General features: G+C 44.8%; 1 protein-coding gene across 1 annotated transcript in view; it reads left to right on the top strand.

Moving 5' to 3' along the window:
- LOC108798170 overlaps window positions 1-19272 on the top strand; it is a 193101-nt gene that overhangs the window by 134396 nt on the left and 39433 nt on the right. The window contains 1 exon segment of the mRNA XM_018569902.1: window positions 729-1643. Within this exon segment, the coding sequence (XP_018425404.1) occupies window positions 729-1643 (915 nt within the window).

Below are 19272 nucleotides of genomic sequence, written 5' to 3'. Positions count from 1 at the left end.
CATATTTTAAAGACTGCCCCGAACCCACCGGGGGGGGGGGGGGGGTTATCCTTTAATGTCATTTTAATTTGTCATGCTGCAACGTTATTGCAATCACATAGGGGGCGGGCTAACAAGGCCCTATGTAATAGCATAAAGCAAGTGACAGGTCCTCTTTATGGAGACATCAGGGATCTAGTAGTCTCTTAATGTCTATGGATAAGCTGATGAAGGACTGATCGTGCTTCTCCAGCTCCTGCACCCGCCACAGCAGCTGGAGACATGACACCGGAAGTGTACTGATCTTCCTCTGATCAAGCCACAGACACCCCCTGTGACGGTTCTGGGGACAGCAGAGCCCGTGGCAGAGGGGGTGGGGACTAGGCGTGCACACTCATCACCTGCATACATGTGAACGAGCGGCTTGACAAGTGCTCAAACACTTGTATGTGACAGCTGGGGCCCTGCTGAAGAGAACAAGGTCACGGCTGTAATCTTGGTATAACCACCCAGGACCACTCTGCTGATATACGTATGGCAGTCCTGAAGTGATTAAAGAACACCCCTTAAAATGGGATTCCTCATTCCTTTTCCTTCTTCATCTCTTGTTTCCTCCAGATGGACGATACAGAAAATGCAATACGGAGAATCATCACACTATCACTACGGATGGTGAAACGGAAGACGATGACATCCCAGAAGACTATGCAGGAGAAAAGCCCGTAACGGCAAACCGCTCTGTAGAGAAGCCATATTCATGCGCCGAATGCGGGAAGTGTTTCACTCAAAAATCTTTTCTCCAGAGGCATCAGAAGTGGCACAGCGGGGATAAGCCCCATTCGTGCCCCGTGTGTGGTAAATGCTTTACACAAAAGTCTGATGTCGTCAGACACCAGAGGACTCATACGGGAGAGAAGCCGTACCCGTGTTTCAAGTGTGGGAAGTGTTTTTCTCAAAAGTCATTTCTTATCAGACACGAAAAAGTTCACACGGGGGAGAAGCCCTTTGCATGTTCCGAATGCGGGAAGTGTTTTACAGAGAAGTCCACCCTGGTCATCCATGAAAGAAGCCACACCTCCGAGAAGCCTTTTCCTTGCTCTGAGTGTGGCGAATGCTTCCCTAGGAAAGACAGCTTGTTGACGCATCAGAGATCTCACACGGGTGAGAAGCCCTTCTCTTGCTCTGTGTGTGGGAAATGCGTCTCTTCGAAATCTCAGCTCATTAGGCATCACAGAATTCACACAGGCGAGAAGCCTTTCTCATGTCCAATCTGCGGGAAATGTTTCACCCACAAGTCGAACCTCGTTTATCACGAGAGGACTCACACGGCTGAAAAGCCACACTCTTGTCCCCAATGCGGGAAATGTTTTACCCAGATCGGGAACCTTATTTCACACCAGAGGTCTCACTCGGGAGAGAAGCCATTTTCCTGTGCCGAGTGCGGCGAATGTTTTTCTAGGAAGTCGTCCCTGAGCAGACATAGAAAAGTTCACACGGGGGAGAAGCCGTATACGTGTCTGGAGTGCGGGAAAAGTTTTGCTGAAAGGTCACACCTGGTCACACATGAAAGAATTCACACCGGTGACCGACCGTATACGTGTTCCCATTGTGAGAAATGCTTTACGGATAAATCTGATCTGGTTAAACACATTAAACGCGTTCATGTCCTGACTGTGGAAAACGGGTCTTAGAGGGATCTTTCCTTATCTGATGTCTAAGTACTCGCACGAGAGAAGTGGTTCATGACGGTACAGCTGAGTAAGCGTCCTTTCACATGGACGGTTTACAAGCTGTCAGAAAATACCCAGAACAAAGCTCGCAATCTAGGTGCACTTTCCACACTACGGGAGGATGCCGTTAGAATTGGCCCGTGGTGTGACTTGGAGCTTACACAGGGCTTGAGGACTCCCTACCCAGCCGCATGGGACTGGAAGGAGGGAGGAGACTGATCACATGTTCCCCTATTCCAAAAAGTACCATGTGTTTGTCTTCACCTCCGGGAAAATCAAAGACTTACCCTAACGCCACACTGCAAGGGTTAAGTGCTCCTTTTGTCTAGGGTCTATAATAGAAGTCACCAGCACTCGATGATGTTGATGATGTCTTGCACATATCATCGAGTGCTGGTGACTTCTATTATGGACTGTATCTGACACGGCGCCATCCGTGTTGTCACTTCAAGCACCAACCTTCCATTAAAGGAGAACTATGAGGTGAGTGCTTTTCACTCACCTCATAGTTCTAGCCGACCTGTGACAATGAGACTGTCACAGGTCGGCTCAGTAGATCGGGAGGTGAGGGAACACATACCGGCCTTCGCTCACCTCTCGATCCTGTCACGGCTCTCTGCCGTGACAGGGGAGGGGCTGGATTCCCCGCTCTGACCCTCCAGCGCTGACTGGCGGAACGGACGGGGGAGGGGGCGGGAACAGCTGGCTCTGCCTATCTAGTCACGCAGCTGGGCGGATCCAGACATAATTGTCGGGATCCGCTTCAGCTGCGGCGTCTCAGTATACCGCGAGCTACAGCTCGCGGTATACTGAGCCTAGGGTGATGGGAGGACGCTAGTTTGTGTCCTCCCGTTACTCTGAGAAGAACTATGGGGAAAAGCCTTAACCCCATAGTTCTCCTTTAAGGTCTGTATGGAGTGCAGGTGATTTCGTGTTACCTTTTGTCTAGGGGGGCTCAAATAAAGCAGATATATTCCCCCGATTCTCGTTCCCAAGGCAGTCAGTGCTCACCTCTCTTTCGCTCCGCCTCTGCTGAGGACTGTCCCTTAGCGTCCTCATGTCTAATGCAACTGAATGGACCTGATGACAGTGCTTAGACCACCGGGGCCCAGGGTCCGGTCTAGTAGCCCAGCTGGCCTGAAGATAAGGTGAGTAAATCTGCTTTAGTTGAGCACCCGAGACAAAACTAGCAGTTAGCCCCCTTGCAATGCAAGGGAAGCCCCACGGCAAGGGTAAGGCTTTGACTTGTTCCAGGAGTACTTCTTTAAAACAACAACAAAAAAGCTCTTGTATATTCAGCCTTCATTTTGTTTTCTCATTGCCGGTCATTATAGAAATGTAACATAAAAACAATAAAATAAGTGCAAAAAAAAATGGCATTGGCAATGAACTCGTATTGCCCAAATATGATGATAATATTCTTAAAATGTATGTCAAATTTTGGATAGAGTAGGGAAGGGTTAGAGACCATTTGTCAAGTTTTCATTGTTATCTGTGTCCCCGCTGCGGTGATTCACCTTCTGTATTTGTCCTGGCGGCCTTTGCCAGAGAGCGAGAGGGGAATTCCAAAAATGTTGAGTTGTCATTTGGGCAGTGGGTATTATTATACAGGAATTATATAGGCGCTTTACAATATAAGGAAGACAATACAATTAGAGGTGCACCGAAATGGAAACTTCGAAACCGAAATTAAAAAAAAATTTCAGACCGAAAAAGCTTTTTATTTTCATTTTTTCCAATATTATATTTTTATTTATTTTTTATAAACTTTTACATTTTTTATTTTTATTTATTCATTTTTTATTAAATATTTTTATTTTTTACATTACTTTTAGGGGCTTCGGGGAAATATTGGGGGTCTAAACTGAGCCCTGATATTTGCCTTTTAAAATAGAAAAAGAGATTGAGAACACAGAGTCCTTTTTGGTTTTCTGTATCCCCATATATACATGAACAGGAATCCTCTATACTGAGTGTTCCTGTTCATTCATAACTTGAGGATAGAGTGTGTTTACTATATCTACAATTATGAATGAACAGGAAGTGATGTAGATCACTTACCATACATTCATAATTGAGGATAAAGGAACCGTACTCTGTCCTCAATTATGTACATACACTCAGCGATCACTGATCAGTGACTGCTTGTACCCCCTCTCCTCTCTGACACGCTGTCACAGGAGGCTGAGTGGGCGGAGCAGGGAGGAGAGCTCAGACTCCTGTGACAGCGTCGACTGTCTCCGCCCACACACCGCTCTGCCGGACTGTGACAGGAGGCTGAGTGGTGTGAGAGGTGAGACGCCGGCCGCTCACAGCACTCTCCTTCCGCAGATTATGCCAAAAGTGCCATTGTCGTCCAATATGTTTCGGCGGCCGGTATATCGGTGCATCCCTAATTACAATCAGAATTCAAGACGATGGTAAGGATGGCCCTGCCCCTGAGCGCTTACAATCTAAAAGTAAGGGAAAAACCCCAAAATCGGGACACCTGTTCCAGTGACAACAGTCTAAGTTCACTGAGATTTCCTGTTGTGTCTCCAGGACTGGGAGTGAAGGGACATCTCCTCACTGCAAAACGAGTTGATGGAGATTTAAAAAAAATTCGACTCCATTTTAAAAAAAAATTTGGGCTCTGCACTTTAAGGTGGAACAAAAAACAAAACTTTTTTGGTAGTTTTGGATGAAGTAAGAGACGGGTGATAAAACATCAGTGTTTTGTCACCCGTGTCCCATCAGGGGCAATTTTTCTTTCACTTCCTGGCCCATAGCCAATACAGGAAGTAAGAGAAAATTCCTTACAAAGCAGTTGTCACCAGAACTAGTGTCCCCATTGGACTTCCCCTCTATTCCTGTTCTGGTAACAACTCAGAATTTTGAATTTCCTTCCACTTTCACTTTCGGTAATAACGGTCACCAAAACAAATAGAAAGAGTAACTCTCCCTAACGGGGACACATACAGGAATTAAGACCTGGCAGATGTTCTAATCTCTCATCACTCCATCCAAAACTCAAAACTAGCTTTGGCTATAGTTCTACCATAACAAGCGGTTCCAAAATGAGGAAGACTAGTTCTCTTGGATCTTACTGTACTGTATATAGTAAAGGACTGATGAAAGTCAACATCATGTATACTGGGATAGCCTTTGTATTAGGGATGTACCGATACTAGTATCAGTGCCGATACCGAGTATTTAGGCGAGTACTCGTACTGGCCCAAATGCTCTGATACTTACCTCCGATACCGGAACTTCTGGTCAGAAGGAGATCTCCCTCTGACTGGCAGTGCCGAAGTAGCATGGAGCCGGCTTCCTTTCCAATCAGGAAGCCTGTGACCCACCTCCCGGCTTACTGATTGGCTAGGAAGGCAGCTTCACTTGTTGCTAGGCAGCCTGGCTTCCTAACCAATCAGGAAGCCAGGCGGCACATAATGACCCGCCTCCCTGATTGGTCAGGAAGCCAGGCTGCCTAGGAACAAGTGAAGTTGCCTTCATAGCCAATCAGAAGGAGGTGGGTCATGACGTGTCGCCTGGCTTCCTGATTGGCTAGGAAGCCAGCTTCACTTGTTGGTAGGCAGCCTGGTTTCCTGACCAATCAGGAAGTTGGACGGCACCTCATGACTCGCCACCCGTCTTCCTGATTGGTCAGGCAGCCTGGGCAAGTGAAGCCGGCTTTACAGGCAATCAGGAAGCCGGGTGACTGGTCATGTTAATCGGGGCACAAGGAACCGGTATCGGCGAGTACCAAAAAAAAAATCTCAACAACTGCTATTGATACATCCCTACTTTGTATTATAATTACTGTGTCATGTTACATGTATGTAGTGTGTACTTTTTTTTTTTGTGTATTTTATTTTTTTAGAAAATTAAATTCTAAGTGATAAAAACAATCACACGATTAAACTTGGCTGGTCTGCGCACATTTTGTTAAAAATAAATTATTTATTAAAAGAAAACAATAATGGGTGAGTTTTGTTTGAGTTACTAGTATTTAAACTGATGTTTTATACATTTTGTATATCAAATCTTTATTTTATAAATAAACAATGAATACAGAGTGCACTCGTGACACTGGTTTTGCAGAGCATTCTGTTTTATTTTCCAAAGGGGGAGCACGGCAATAGCTTTTCACTTTGGGCCCATCCAGGCATTTCTGATGCGTTGAGCGCACTCATGTATACAGTCTTGGTTTTGCAAATAAACATTTCATAATGGATTCTGTTCTGGTGAGACGCCACAAACCCCATGCCGAAAAATTAATCTTTACAGATACAAAATGGAAAACAACAAAATGTAGGGGCCCATTTCTTTAGTAGGGCCACAGCATAGGTGACTTCAGCCTTGTACCCGATTGGAGAGAAGTTTGTACAAAGTCGTCTATTACTGTGGGCAGTGTTCCACCGTAACGAGGCAACTACTAGACATGTGCGATTCGTTTCGTTCCGAATCAAAATTCGGATGAATTTTCCAAAATTCAGATATTTCCAAATTTCCAAATCCCAACGCATCCAAATGCGTCCGAATTTCCATTTCTGAATTCTGTCCGAACTTCGTACAAAAACTACTTTTCTGGCCAATCAGATGTGTTTTTCGGTTTAATGCATCCGAATGGGTCTGAACATGAATTTTCGTTATGGCAACATGGGAGCCGTATACAGTATATACATATAACACTAAACCTGAGGCTCCCAGACCTGAATGGCATTCGGGAGCTCCCCAATGCAATCCGTAAATTCGGAACCCAAATGCCATTAGGGTCTGGGAGCCATATACATATATTAATAAAGCTGAGGCTCCCAGAACCGAATGGCATTCAGGATCCAAATTTCCGAATTGCATTCGGGAGCTCCCGAATGCCATTTGGGCCTGGGAGCCTCAGCTTTATTAATATATGTATATGGCTCCCAGACCTGAATGGCATTTGGGAGCTCCCGAATGCCATTTGGGTCTGGGAGCCTCAGCTTTATTAATATATGTATATGGCTCCCAGACCTGAATGGCATTTGGGAGCTCCCGAATGCAATTAAGAAATTCGGATCCCGAATGCCATTCGGGCCTAGGAGCTTCAGCTGTAATATAAATATCTGTATATGATATATACAGATTATCCTGACTTTAATTTGCCAAACCTTGACTGACTCGCCAAAGGTTAGAGTGTCGGACTGCATAAGAAGTGTATGATCCACATGGTCTTTGGGGACAAATTCTTCAGATTGCCCCTTGATGCCATTATCGAGGATGTTACTGGTGGCATGAGCACCCATTTCCCCTCAGCGGAGAAAAATTCTGCCTCCGTACCTGTCCTTTTTATTTCTCTACTTCCGCAACCCAAGTCCAAGAACCCCCAAGCCTGGCGCCCAGTCCAACCAGGAGGTCTGGCACTCAAAATCTGCCAATTTCTTAGACAAGTTGTCATGTATAGGAGTCTATATGCACTAGGAGCGGGTCAGTCCAGGAATTAGAAAAGCCTACCTGGCTGCGTGCAGACACAGCTCTGATGGTGGTGCCCAAGCCCAATGGAGTCATGGGATGATACTGAGGTCTCCGGAGACACTGAATGCTCTGGGATCACGGGAGATAAAATATTTATGTCCAGTCCACAAAGAGTGTTGGGACCCCTTCTCTATAATAAGACATTATGACCTTCTTCTCGATGGGCAATAGGAAAAATCTGCTACAAGAGAGCCACACTTTGGAGATGATATATCGGGAGAAAGCACCAACTACAAACTATCCATGAAAACCTGTCCATGGTGGCCATTTTCTTGTAGCCCTGGTCATAACACTTCTAGGGTGGGTTGACACCATGAGCGTTGATCATGGAGTTTGAGAGCACAAATGTTTTCTATCTGCCCTGTGTACACCATACAAGTGTGTTGGTGTGCAACACAATGCATTTAAGCACATGGCTGCGTGTTGCAATGCGCTGTTGTGTTGAGTTCCATTAAATGGGGTTTTCTTTTTTGTTAACTTCAAATAAAGTTTAAAAAAACAAATATTATGTGTTGTTACAATGCATACCAGTGCAGTTACACAATGCACACCAGGAGTGTGCGTTATACACACCATAGTGCACACCCCCTGGTGTGAACAGGCCCTCAAAGTTATCTATACCCACAACTTTTTTTCAGTTTTGCAAACATTGGGGAAGGAAAAGAACCTGTGACAGGTTTTAGTGTATTATGCAGCCCCATTGGAGATGCTCCTTTACTTCCTGTCTGGTAAAAAGGTTTTTCAAGGACAGGAAGTGACGAAGTGGGGGAATGCTAGACTCTCTGTTAGACCCCTCTTTTTATTGTCTTTCTCTGCTGCAGATTTTACCTCACTTCCTGTATGGTAAAAGCTTCTTCCCAGAACAGGAAGTGAGGGAAATCTCCCTAACACCGTGAAAAATAAGAGTGGTTCTAATCCTTCCCCACACTATCCCCCCCAAAAAGTTTTGGGTATAGATATACTTTTATAGTTTTAGAACTACCAAGAGGATATATTTATTGCTTATTTGTGCATTTGTGACATTTTTATTCTGTTTTATTCTGATTTTCTCTCAGAAAGAGCTTGGGTTTAGAGGTAGAGGTTGGCAGCCATTTTGTTGAAGTCCGGTGGAATGATTTCATTTTAGTTTTATTAAAAGGAGAACTATGGGGTCAGTGTTTTTCCCTATAGTTCTCCTTAGGGTAACGGGAGGACACAAACTAGCGTCCTCCCGTTATCCTAAGCTCAGTATACCGCGAGCTACAGCTTGCGGTATACTGAGACGCTAGACATAGAAACAATGTATTTAGTCAGTGTGTGCGTTTCCTACAGATAGATCCAGTAAGAGGAACCCACCAGAGAGATGTCCCCGTCCTCTGTATTCCCGGGATTCCACACAGGAAGATCACACTGTCCCTCATGAGTTGAAATAGAGAAATAATAAACAATAGCCGATACTTCCATTATGACCTGATCATTATCTATGTTGTTACATCTGATCTCATTGTTCTCAATATTCAGGGTATAAACCAGAGTGATTGGGATAATGATGTTAAAGGAGAACTATGGGTTTAAGGCTTTTCCCCATAGTTCTCCTTAGGGTAACCGGAGGACACAAACTAGCGTCCTCCCGTCAGCCTAGGCTCAGTATACCACGAGCTGTAGCTCGCGTTATACTGAGACGCCGCAGTATACTGCGAGCTGCTGCTCGCGGTATACTGAGACAACACGGCTGAAGCGGATCCAGACAATTGTGCCGGGATCCGCCCAGCTGCGTGACTGACAGCTGGCTCTGCCTATCTAGAGGCAGAGCCAGCTGTACCCTCCCCCGTCCGTTCCGCCAGTCAGCGCTGGAGGATCAGAGCGGGGAGGGGGGAATCCAGCCCTCCCCTGTCACGGCAGAGAGCCGTGACAGGATCGAGAGGTGAGCGAATGCCGGTATGTGTTCGCTCACCTCCCGATCTACTGAGCCGACCTGTGACAGTCTCATTATGTCACAGGTCGGCTAGAACTTTGAGGTGAGTGAAAAGCACTCACCTCATAGTTCTCCTTTAATGCTAAAAAAAATGAAATTAATCAGGTTGTATTATCTGTTTATATATCTGGTATTTATTATAAGAATACATCGGTATCAATTTTTTTTCTAAGTTACCGGCTAAATGAAGGAGATCAGCGGCCATTTTCTTGTAGCCCAACTTGTAAACAATGAAACAGAAATTTAAAGCCAAACATTTTATTTTAATATTTATCAGTGGGGGTTTTATTTGTTTTGTGATTATATGATAGTATCTCTGGCTTTTTAATTATGGCGTGCTGTGCCCAGTGATGGAAATGAGGGGCAATTTTTTTGTAGCCCATTGGGAACCCTGCAGAATTACTTATGTTTTCTTCTCTTTACAGAAGTTGCTGATGACTGTGAGTCTGGAGGATGTGTGCCCAGTGAGAAGGAGTTAATAATGTCTTCTTATTATGAGAGAAGGAAGAGAGAAGGGGGTCCCAGGACTCTCTGTGGACTGGGGGGGGGGGGGGGTCTGCTGAGAAGATTCTTGTTCCTGTTTTCAGGTGACAACTGTCTCTCAGATAGGGTTGCCACCTTTTCTTCAAGTGAAACCCGAGCACTCTAGCGACGCGCTGACATTTGTTTGGAGTCGTGGCTTATTCATATGTAAATAGTGCCACCCATTCATATGTAAATACCACAGTCGAGACTATACAGTGGGGGACCAGTAGCCCCTATATTAATTTTGGTTGCCCCTGTCTGCCTGACATCTTGTGTCCGGGTTTCTGCTGCCATGAAACCTGGACACAGCATTCAAAACCCGAACTGTCCGGGTGAATCCTGGACAGGTGGCAACCCTAGGGGGGGATCATGTTACCCCAACATATCATCATCTTCCTGCAAGTCCTCTGATGTAGGAGATAAGATGGTGAGGTCCAGCAGGGTTGATGGCTATGGGGATGTATTCCCCCGGGAAGCTTAAACTGTCTGAAAATGGAAGCCTATCGTCTGTAGCTGTGCATCCAACAGCTGATCACCGGATCATTGCCTTATTATACCTGGTCCAGGAGCTGTACACAATGCTGCCTTCTGATACAGTAGTAATAGTAATGATGTTACTACTTCCATCTCTCAAATGATACCCTTTAGTTGCACCAAGCCATTCTTTTCCCCCAGTAACAGTTTACAATCACTTTTCCCCTTTCTTTTCTTTCAGAGGAGTGAAGGTATTGAAAAGTATCCACAAGTATCCTGAGAAGGACATCATGATGGAGAACCGGCCGCCCCTCACATCACCGGATAAGAGGAGACTTTCATTTCTTGAGTATTGAGTATCCCCCTAGATACACACATCCTCTGATATAAAGACATAGAAACAATGTATTCAGTCAGTGTGTGTGTTTCCTACAGATGGATCCAGGAACAGGAATACCCCAGAGAGATGTCCCCGTCCTCTGTATTCCCGGGATTCCACAAAGGAACATCAAGAGATCCCTCAGGAACATCAAGAGATCCCTCAGGTCCATCCTCTGTGCATCCATCCCAAATGCAATTCGGAAACTCGGATCCCAAATGCCATTCGGGTCCGGGAGCCTCAGCGTTAGTATTATATGTATATATATGGCTCCCATGTTACCGTAACGGAAATTCTTATTCAGACCCATTAAACCAAAAAGCACATCTGATTGGCCAGAAAAGTCACATGTTCGATTCAATTTAGTTCTTGAATGAAATTCGGACGTGATCCGAAAATCGGAAACGGAAATTCGGACGCATTCGGGACATTGGGATTCAGAAATTTGGATGTGTCCAAATATCCAAATTTTGGAAAATTCGTACAAATTTTGATTCGGAACAAAATGAATCGCACATGTCTAGCGCCTATCCAGATTTGATCTTTTAGCACATAGCATCCTGAATTCCAAATGTGGGCATTACTGCTCCCCTGATGAATCAGGAGTAAATATTTAGAAGAAAAGCACCTCCTCCACTCACAACATGAATATGGTTCTCCTCTGTATATGTCTTCTAATGGAAGTTAAGATGACCGCACATAAAAAAGTCTTCTCGTCGGTGTGAAACCTTTTCCCTCAAGAGAAGGTACTTGGGAGGCGACCCCTGTGAATTATTTGATGAGCTCCTCCGGCAAATCACCCTCCACATTCAGAACATGACTACGGCTTCTGCTGCTTTCTCGTGTCTTACAAGAGATGGCGTTCAAGAAAAGCACTCATCACATCTAGAATGACGTACCGTTTCCCGGCATGAGTTGTCCTGCGCCTTTCCAGATTTTATCTTTTAACTTCCCACATCCTGAATGTGAGTGTGACTTCTCTGATGAATAAAGAGTAGATATTTATAAGAAAAGCACCGCCTCTACTCAAAAGATTAATAGGGTTCTCCCCGATAGATGTTCCTCTCAGAGGTGTAACTAGAAACCACAGGGCCCCATAACAATATTATATATGGGCGTGCGGCCGGCCTGGATTGCCATCGTGTATACCGACTATTTATGTCTCGGCCTGGTTCTGACCGGGCCCCCCTCTGCCCCGGGCCCCATAGCGACTGCATGGGTCGCTATGGTGGTAGTTACACCACTGGGTCCCCTGATGGAAGTTAAGATGTCCTTTCTAGGTAAAACATTTCTCAGATTCTGAACACGAAAAAGACTTCTCACCGGTGCAAAATCTTTTCCCACAAGAGCAGGAACTTGGGAGTTGACCCCTGTATTTGATGAGCTCCTCCGGTAAACCCCCCCTCCACATTCAGAACAACACCATGGCTTCTCCTGCTTTTTCATGTCTTACAAGAGATGGCTTTCCAGAAAAGCATTGATCACATCCGGAACGAAGAAACGCTTTCCTGCATGAGTTGACTTGTGTCTATCAAGGTTAGATCTTTTTGCATATCGCTTCCCACAATCTGAACACGAGTAAGGCTTCTCCCCTGTGTGAGCCCTCTGATGAATAACGAGTAAATACTTCGAAGAAAAGCACCTCCCGCATTCGGAACATAAATAAGGCTTCTCCCCGGTATGAGTCCTCTGGTGGAAGTTAAGATGTCCTTTCTGGGCAAAGCGTTTCCCACATTCCGAACATGAAAAAGGCTTCTCCCCGGTGTGAGTCCTCTGATGGGAGTTCAGGTGTTCCATCTGGGAAAAACACCGTCCGCATTCCAAACACGAAAAGGGCTTCTCTCCTGTGTGCGCTCTATAATGCTTAATAAGTAAATGTTTAAAAGAAAAACCCTTTCCGCATTCTGAGCACAAATAAGGCTTCTCTCCCGTGTGAATCCTCTGATGGGAGATAAGACGCGCCTTCTGGGAGAACAATTTTCCACATTCCGAACACGAATATGGCTTCTCCCCTGTATGGGTCCTCTTATGTTCAACGAGACTAGTCCTCCAGGTAAAACATTTGCCGCATTCCGAACATGAAAACGGCTTCTCTCCCGTGTGGCTCATCTGATGGGAGGTAACGTGGTCTCTTTGTGAAAAACATTTCCCACACACGGGGCAAGGATACGGCTTCTCAGCTGAGTGAGTTCTCTGGTGCCGGGTGAGTTGCTGTTTTTGAGAAAAACATTTCCCACATTCCAAACATGAATATGGATTCTGGCCAGTATGAATTAGTCCGTGTCGGACCAGAGACGATTTACTGTGGAAACTTTGGCCGCACTCAGGACAGGAAAAGGGCTTTTCCCCCGAGTGAATTCTCTCGTGTGTGGTAAGATTCCACCTCTTAGCAAAACATTTCCCGCATTCGAAACATGCGTATGGCTTCACCCCCGTGTGAGTGCTCTGATGTACAAGGAGATGGGCTTTCTGGGCAAAGGCTTTCCCACATTCAGAACATGAAAACAGCTTCTCCCCCGTGTGAACCCGCTGGGGCGAGGTGAGGTCTGCTCTCTGGGTAAAACGTTCACCACGTGCAGAACAAAGGTAGGTTTTACCCCCACTATGAGCTTTGCGATGGCTGGTGGGAGGTGAGTAATCAGGAAAACCCCCCTCATCTACAGAGGGACCAGATGGGAGATCTGCACCATGAGGTGGTAGATGGAGATTTGGGGAAATTAGGTCTTCTTCTGAAACATTGGGTATGATGTCATCATCTTCTATTGCTGGAGAAATTACAGGATGACGGTTCTTAATACCTCTGTTGTGTTCAGCGTCTGGTGGAAATAGGACATTTAGATAAATGAAAAGGATAAAACAGTCCAGATGGAAGTTTAGAAAACACTTATACATTCATTATAATAATTATATTTACTTTTAAAGTGTATGTATGGTCAAAACCTTTCTTAGTTTTAGATAGGCTAGGAAAGGGTTGAACCCATCTGTTTTCATGATTGTGTCATGTTGGGTAGATTTCCCTTCACTTCCTGTGCTGGAGACCCAAGGGGAAATCTCTATACTGTGAGGGGAATGACAGTTGTCATCGGAACATTTGTCTCAATTACAATATTTACCCTAACCTCTGGTTCTGGTAACAACTCCCAACTTCTCATTGCTTTTTGGCTTCGTGACAATGGTGACCAAGACAAATAGTCATAGTAAATCTACACAATGGGGACAAAGACATCTGCTAACCCTAGCATAACCCGTCCTTTTTAATCTTTTCCAAACAGGAAACCACAGATCCATCTTGTATTTGCTCACCCGAATTAATTTAATAATTCATATTAATAAGCCATGGAAGCCATGATTAGAATGATAATTATTGATAGAAAAGGTCCAAAAATAGCACTTCCCAAGGCTAATCACCGGTGAGCTGAGACCTCCCTCCCCAAAAAATCCAGTTAGATAAACGCTTACAAATTTAATTGTGATAGAGTATGTTTAGAGAGGACTCAGATGTTTGTAAATTTTTTGAAATTCTTATTTTTAAAACAGGGTTTTGTGAGATAAAAATGTTTAAGATTGGTGCTCATACATAAATCTAGTTAATTCCTTGTTACTGAGATACTTGCTAATTCACATAGTGTTCATAGATCATGTAATTATTCACTTAATAACAACTTAAACAGTTTCATAAACGATATGTTACAGTTTGAGGAATTCCCTACGCGTTTCGCTCACAGGCTCTCTGAGTGTCTCCGGGGTCTGTGAATGAAGATGAGAGTGAAGCCCCCTGTACTGAGATGTATGAGAGACCCCAGAGAGTGTGTGTAGGGGGAGACTGGTCACGTCTCCTGGCTGGTAACACACAATGACATGATGTGAGGAGGAGAGCCGGAGTCTAATAGAGGCTGATGGCTCCTGACTCCCCCCACTAGAAACATTCCATCCCCCCATTACTGTCTACTGACAGAGGAGTGGGGAGAAGAAGAGATTGTTGTAGTGACTGAACAAGGAGAATCTGGGACTCTTCTCTGGATTTAGTGTTTATTAGTCACCTGTGCTGATCTCTGGAGGGATTTCCTCCTCCTTACATGCCTCTTCATCCATCACATACAGCTCTTCTGCTTCCTCCTTGACTTCAACTTTAATAGCAATCAGATTTTCACTCTAAAAACACACAAATAAATATAAGTTAACAAAACAATATTTTTTGTTTGTTTTAATAGAACTCTTTGCCAATTATATGTTATTAATATATTGTATTATTTACTTATTATATTATAAATAATATATTATTCAACAAAAAATTCCACCTGATCATCTTGAAGGATCACCTGATGTTCCTGAGGGATCTCATGTTGTTCCTGTGTGGAATCCCGGGAATACAGAGGACGGGTCTGAGGGATCTCCTGATGTTCCTGTGTGGAATCCCGAGAACACAGAGGACGGGGACATCTCTCTGGGGTATTTCTGTTTCTGGATCCATCTGTAGGAAACACACACACTGACTGAATACATTGTTTCTATGTCTTTATATCAGAGGATGTGTGTATCTAGGTCAGTGGTTCTCAACCTTTCTAGGGCCGGGACCCCTTGGTAACATTTGCCAAGTTGTGGTGACCCCCAACGGTAAAATTTAGGGATGACGCGGCTGCTGCAGCGACATATGGCGGCGTGGCGGGAGAACTGACACTGCTGCACTAGGAGAGGGCTGAGGAGGACTCTCACCTAGCACAGCAGAAATCACACAGCGACCCACAACTTGAGAACCACTGCTATAGGCAAAGACAGGACCGGGCTCTGCAGTTGGAACTTGAAGAATTGGATTTAAAGTGTGTGGCTATATAACGTATGAGGTACATACTCCGCAGTACTGTCACTGACAGAGCAGCCCATAGAGTTCAGTGTAAACCGTGAGAGTTACCCCTGATAAGCTATACTTATAGGTTGGACTCGATGGACTTGTGTCTTTTTTCAACCTGACTAACTATGTAACTAACTTCCCTTTCTCCAGTCTGTACTCCTCCCCCCACACTCTACTATGCTGGAGGACCTTGCGGTGTGTCAGTCATGAGACCAGCTCCTGGAGTGGGCGGGGCCGGCTGTGCTATGTGTAGGCCGTACGCCGTCAGAATAATAAAAAAAAAACAGCATAGGAATGCATAGCTAGATTCCTATTGGCTATTTCACTTTACAATAGCCAATAGCAAACTAGTTATTGCACCCGCCCTCTGCGGCGGTCAAGCACTAGAAGGGGACCTGATGGAGAACTTCAGGCCCCCTTCTGCTGATTGGCAGCAGCAGAGGGTGGATGCAATAGCAAGTTTGCTATTGGCTATTGTAAAGTGAAATAGCCAATAGGAATCTAGCCATACATTCCTATGCTGTTTTTTTTTCTGACTTACGGTGGCCTCCAATGTCAGAAAAAAAAAAAAAATCGATCGAGCAGAGTAAACCTTTGGGGGAGAAAGTGTTTCTCTCCCGGCGCAGCCTTGAGCGGCTATCTAATAGCGGGAGACTCCCGGGCGACCCCTGGCAAATCGTCATTCGACCCCCTGCGGGTCACGACCCACAGGTTGAGAACCGCTGATCCTCTTCTCTCCTTTACAAGAAATGAAAGTCTCCTCTTACCCGGTGATGTGAGGGGTGGCCGGTTCTCCATCATGACGTCCTTGCAGAGATCCTTCTAAGTATTCCCAGTCCTTTAAATAAATGCTGGTTTATAGAACATTGTATAAAATCTACAAAGTCACAATTAACATTAAAAATTAATTTGGGAAAAAATGTATAACCCCATGGATGGGTAGACTGTGACTCAAGAAGTACGTGCTGGCTACTATGGTCCAGGTCAGCTGGTTGATTCTGTTGCTAAAATTCAACTTACATCCTCTTATGGCATTGCATCCCCAGACTAGCGTTCTCTGACCCCCTTGACTGAGTTTCACCAACATTCTTGATAGCAAACCAGCGATTTCCAGTATTGATAATTAGGTTGGCCCTTACTGATTCTCCCTCACCAGTGAGGCATTGACCATCTGATAAGACCTGTAGGCTCTCAGCTTGTGGTCAGCTGACCATTTCTTTCCCACAGGGCCATTAAGGAGCGGTACGAGTTGCGGGTGAACTGAACTATGTTCATTTTGGATGCAGTAAGCTTATAAAATATAATTTGGGCAGAATCCATGAATCTTACTCTCCAGCAAATTTAACCAGATCAGGTCACAATCTTACGGATAACATCAGACTATTCCCTGAAATAAAGCTGTATTGCTTTCACCCATCCCCCTCCATAGATATGAACATTCAAGACCTTTACTCTCCTGCCTATCTAATATTAAGAAGACATTTATTACCTTCCCCTTCTGTTCACACAGTCTCCAGCCTCAAGCCCCCACCACTAAGCTCTTATCTCCTCCTCCCCAGGGCTACAACAAAATGGCTTCTGCCCTTCAGCACCTTGAAAAGCCTACTTTATATCATGTAAAGAAGAGAAGGATTTATATTTGTAAAACAGTATGGGAATAAATATAATAATATATTTTTGTTTCTAGTCATGTCTGCTCTACAAGAACATGGCCGCTGCTCTTCTGAACGCAGTGTTTATGGTGTAGTTTGACCTCTAGTGCTAGCTCTCGAACAACAGCGGAAGAGAGGTACCAATCTTCCCAGATACATTCCACAGCTGCTCCTTGGTTGCTATGGTGACGCTCCTAGACCCAAATAACATTTGGGATCCGAATTTCCAATTGCATTCGGGAGCTCCTGAATGCAGGGTCGGTGCAAGGATTTTTGCCTACACAGACGAAAGAGCATTTTTGCACCCCCCACTTTTTCAATTTTTTAAACTTTTTTTTATCTGATTCTCTGTCACTTTTTTTGTTATGATTTTTTTCTAATTATTTGTTAATTTCTTAATTTTTTTAATGTTACTATCTTTTACTTTTTTTTTTAATTCTTTATTTTTCAGTTTGAGCCAACATTTTACACAATACACATAACACATATACATTTGATATCTTTTACTTTTTATCATTTTCATTATTATTGTTTACTTATTTTTTCATAAATGTTTATTTATTTTAGAATTCATCAATTATTATTTTATTTTTTTTCACTTAACTTTATTGCTATCACACAGGAGCTAGCTAACAATCCCCTGTGTGATAGCATTTGGAGGTGACAGATTCTCTTTATTGAACCTGTGACCTCCAATACAGGAGTTCTAGCACAGCCACGGCCATCTTGCGGCCAGTCGCATTTTTACACCCCCCCCTGGCGCCGTCAAGCAGTTGCTTGACCTGCCTATATGGTAGCGCCGGGCCTGCCCGAATGCCATTCGGGTCTGGGATCCTCAGCTTTAGTAATATATATATATATATGGCTCCCAGACATGAATGGCATTCGGGAGCCTCCAAATGCAATTCAGAAATTCGGATCCTGAATGCCATTCGGGTCTGGGATCCTAAGCTTTAGTAATATATATATATGGCTCCCAGACCCGGATGCCATTCGCGTCTGGGATCCTCAGCTTTAGTAATATACAGTATATATGTATGGCCCCCAGACCCGAATGCCATTCGGGAGCCTCCAAATGCAATTCAGAAATTTGGATCCCAATGCCATTGGGGTCTAGGAGATTCAGCTTTAGTATTAATATCTGTAGATGGTTTTCTGTGGTAGTCGTAACAAATATTAGTTCGTAAACTCATCCGAAAGTAACGATAATTCGGATTTCGTCCGAATCCGAAACCCCCGACCGAAATGAATTTCGGACCTGAATCCCGAAATGATGAAATATCCGAACCGAACCAAATTTTTCGGCAGCTTACATGTCTAATGGCCTATAATTGCCCCTTTTTCTGGGTTGTGTCCACTGTCAGGGATGTGTTCCTTTTCTGATGTGCATCTTCAAGATGGGGCTCATTCTGCTTGTATAATGCATGAGATTGTGGTAGATTTCCTTCTTCTGCGTCCGTTAACCCCGAGGACACAATTTCCATACTGTCTCTACTGTTGTCGGTGACTGTTGCTTGCCTTTATAGGTCAAACAAAGTTTAAAGGGGAAAACCCCATCGATATTAAATATGGTGCTTCAGTGAAGCTGTCCCACATCTCCTAAAGCTCCTGCGCTTCTGAATTGTTGTCAGTGCCAAATGGGCAAATCACTGGTCATTAAAGCCCTAATGGGCCGGATCTTCTTCGCCCCTTGCTGCCTGAAGTAAATGTTCTTTGGTTTTAAATAGTGCAGTTTCACCATAATGTCCCCTGGGGGGCCCTCTGGTTTGCGTTTCGTTGGTGTCCTACGGATCCTGTCCATTTCTAACTGCTCTAAGGGTAGTTCTGGTGCCAGTTCCTGAAATAAAGCCATTACAGTTGCAGAAATATCTAACATAGACTCTGGTGCTCCTCTGATTCTAAAGTTTGGGCGCCTTGCTCTGTTCTCTCTATCTTCTATTTTATCATGTAGCTCCAAAATATCAGATTTTAGGGAAGCAATCCCCTCTTCATGTCCCTCCAGGACTGTCGTGTTCTATCCAGTGGTGTAACAATCACCATAGCGACCCAGGCGGCCGCTATGGGGGCACAGGGGGGCCTGGCCAGGACATCCCCCCGATGCCGTGCGGGCCGCCTGGGTCGCTATAGCATCACAGGCTGCTGGCTGTCACTGGCGGCTGTGGGGAGGAACGCGCCGTTCCTTCTCGCAGCCGCTGCTGAGTTGGTGACAACCAGCAGCTTCGCAGGAGGTGGCTGGGCCC

Source organism: Nanorana parkeri, unplaced genomic scaffold, assembly GCF_000935625.1.
Source record: "Nanorana parkeri isolate BGI_ZX_2015 unplaced genomic scaffold, ASM93562v1 scaffold1424, whole genome shotgun sequence".
In the NCBI taxonomy this organism is placed as follows: domain Eukaryota; kingdom Metazoa; phylum Chordata; class Amphibia; order Anura; family Dicroglossidae; genus Nanorana; species Nanorana parkeri.
Note: the sequence above shows the minus strand (reverse complement) of the source record. Positions and strands in the feature narration are given on the sequence as shown.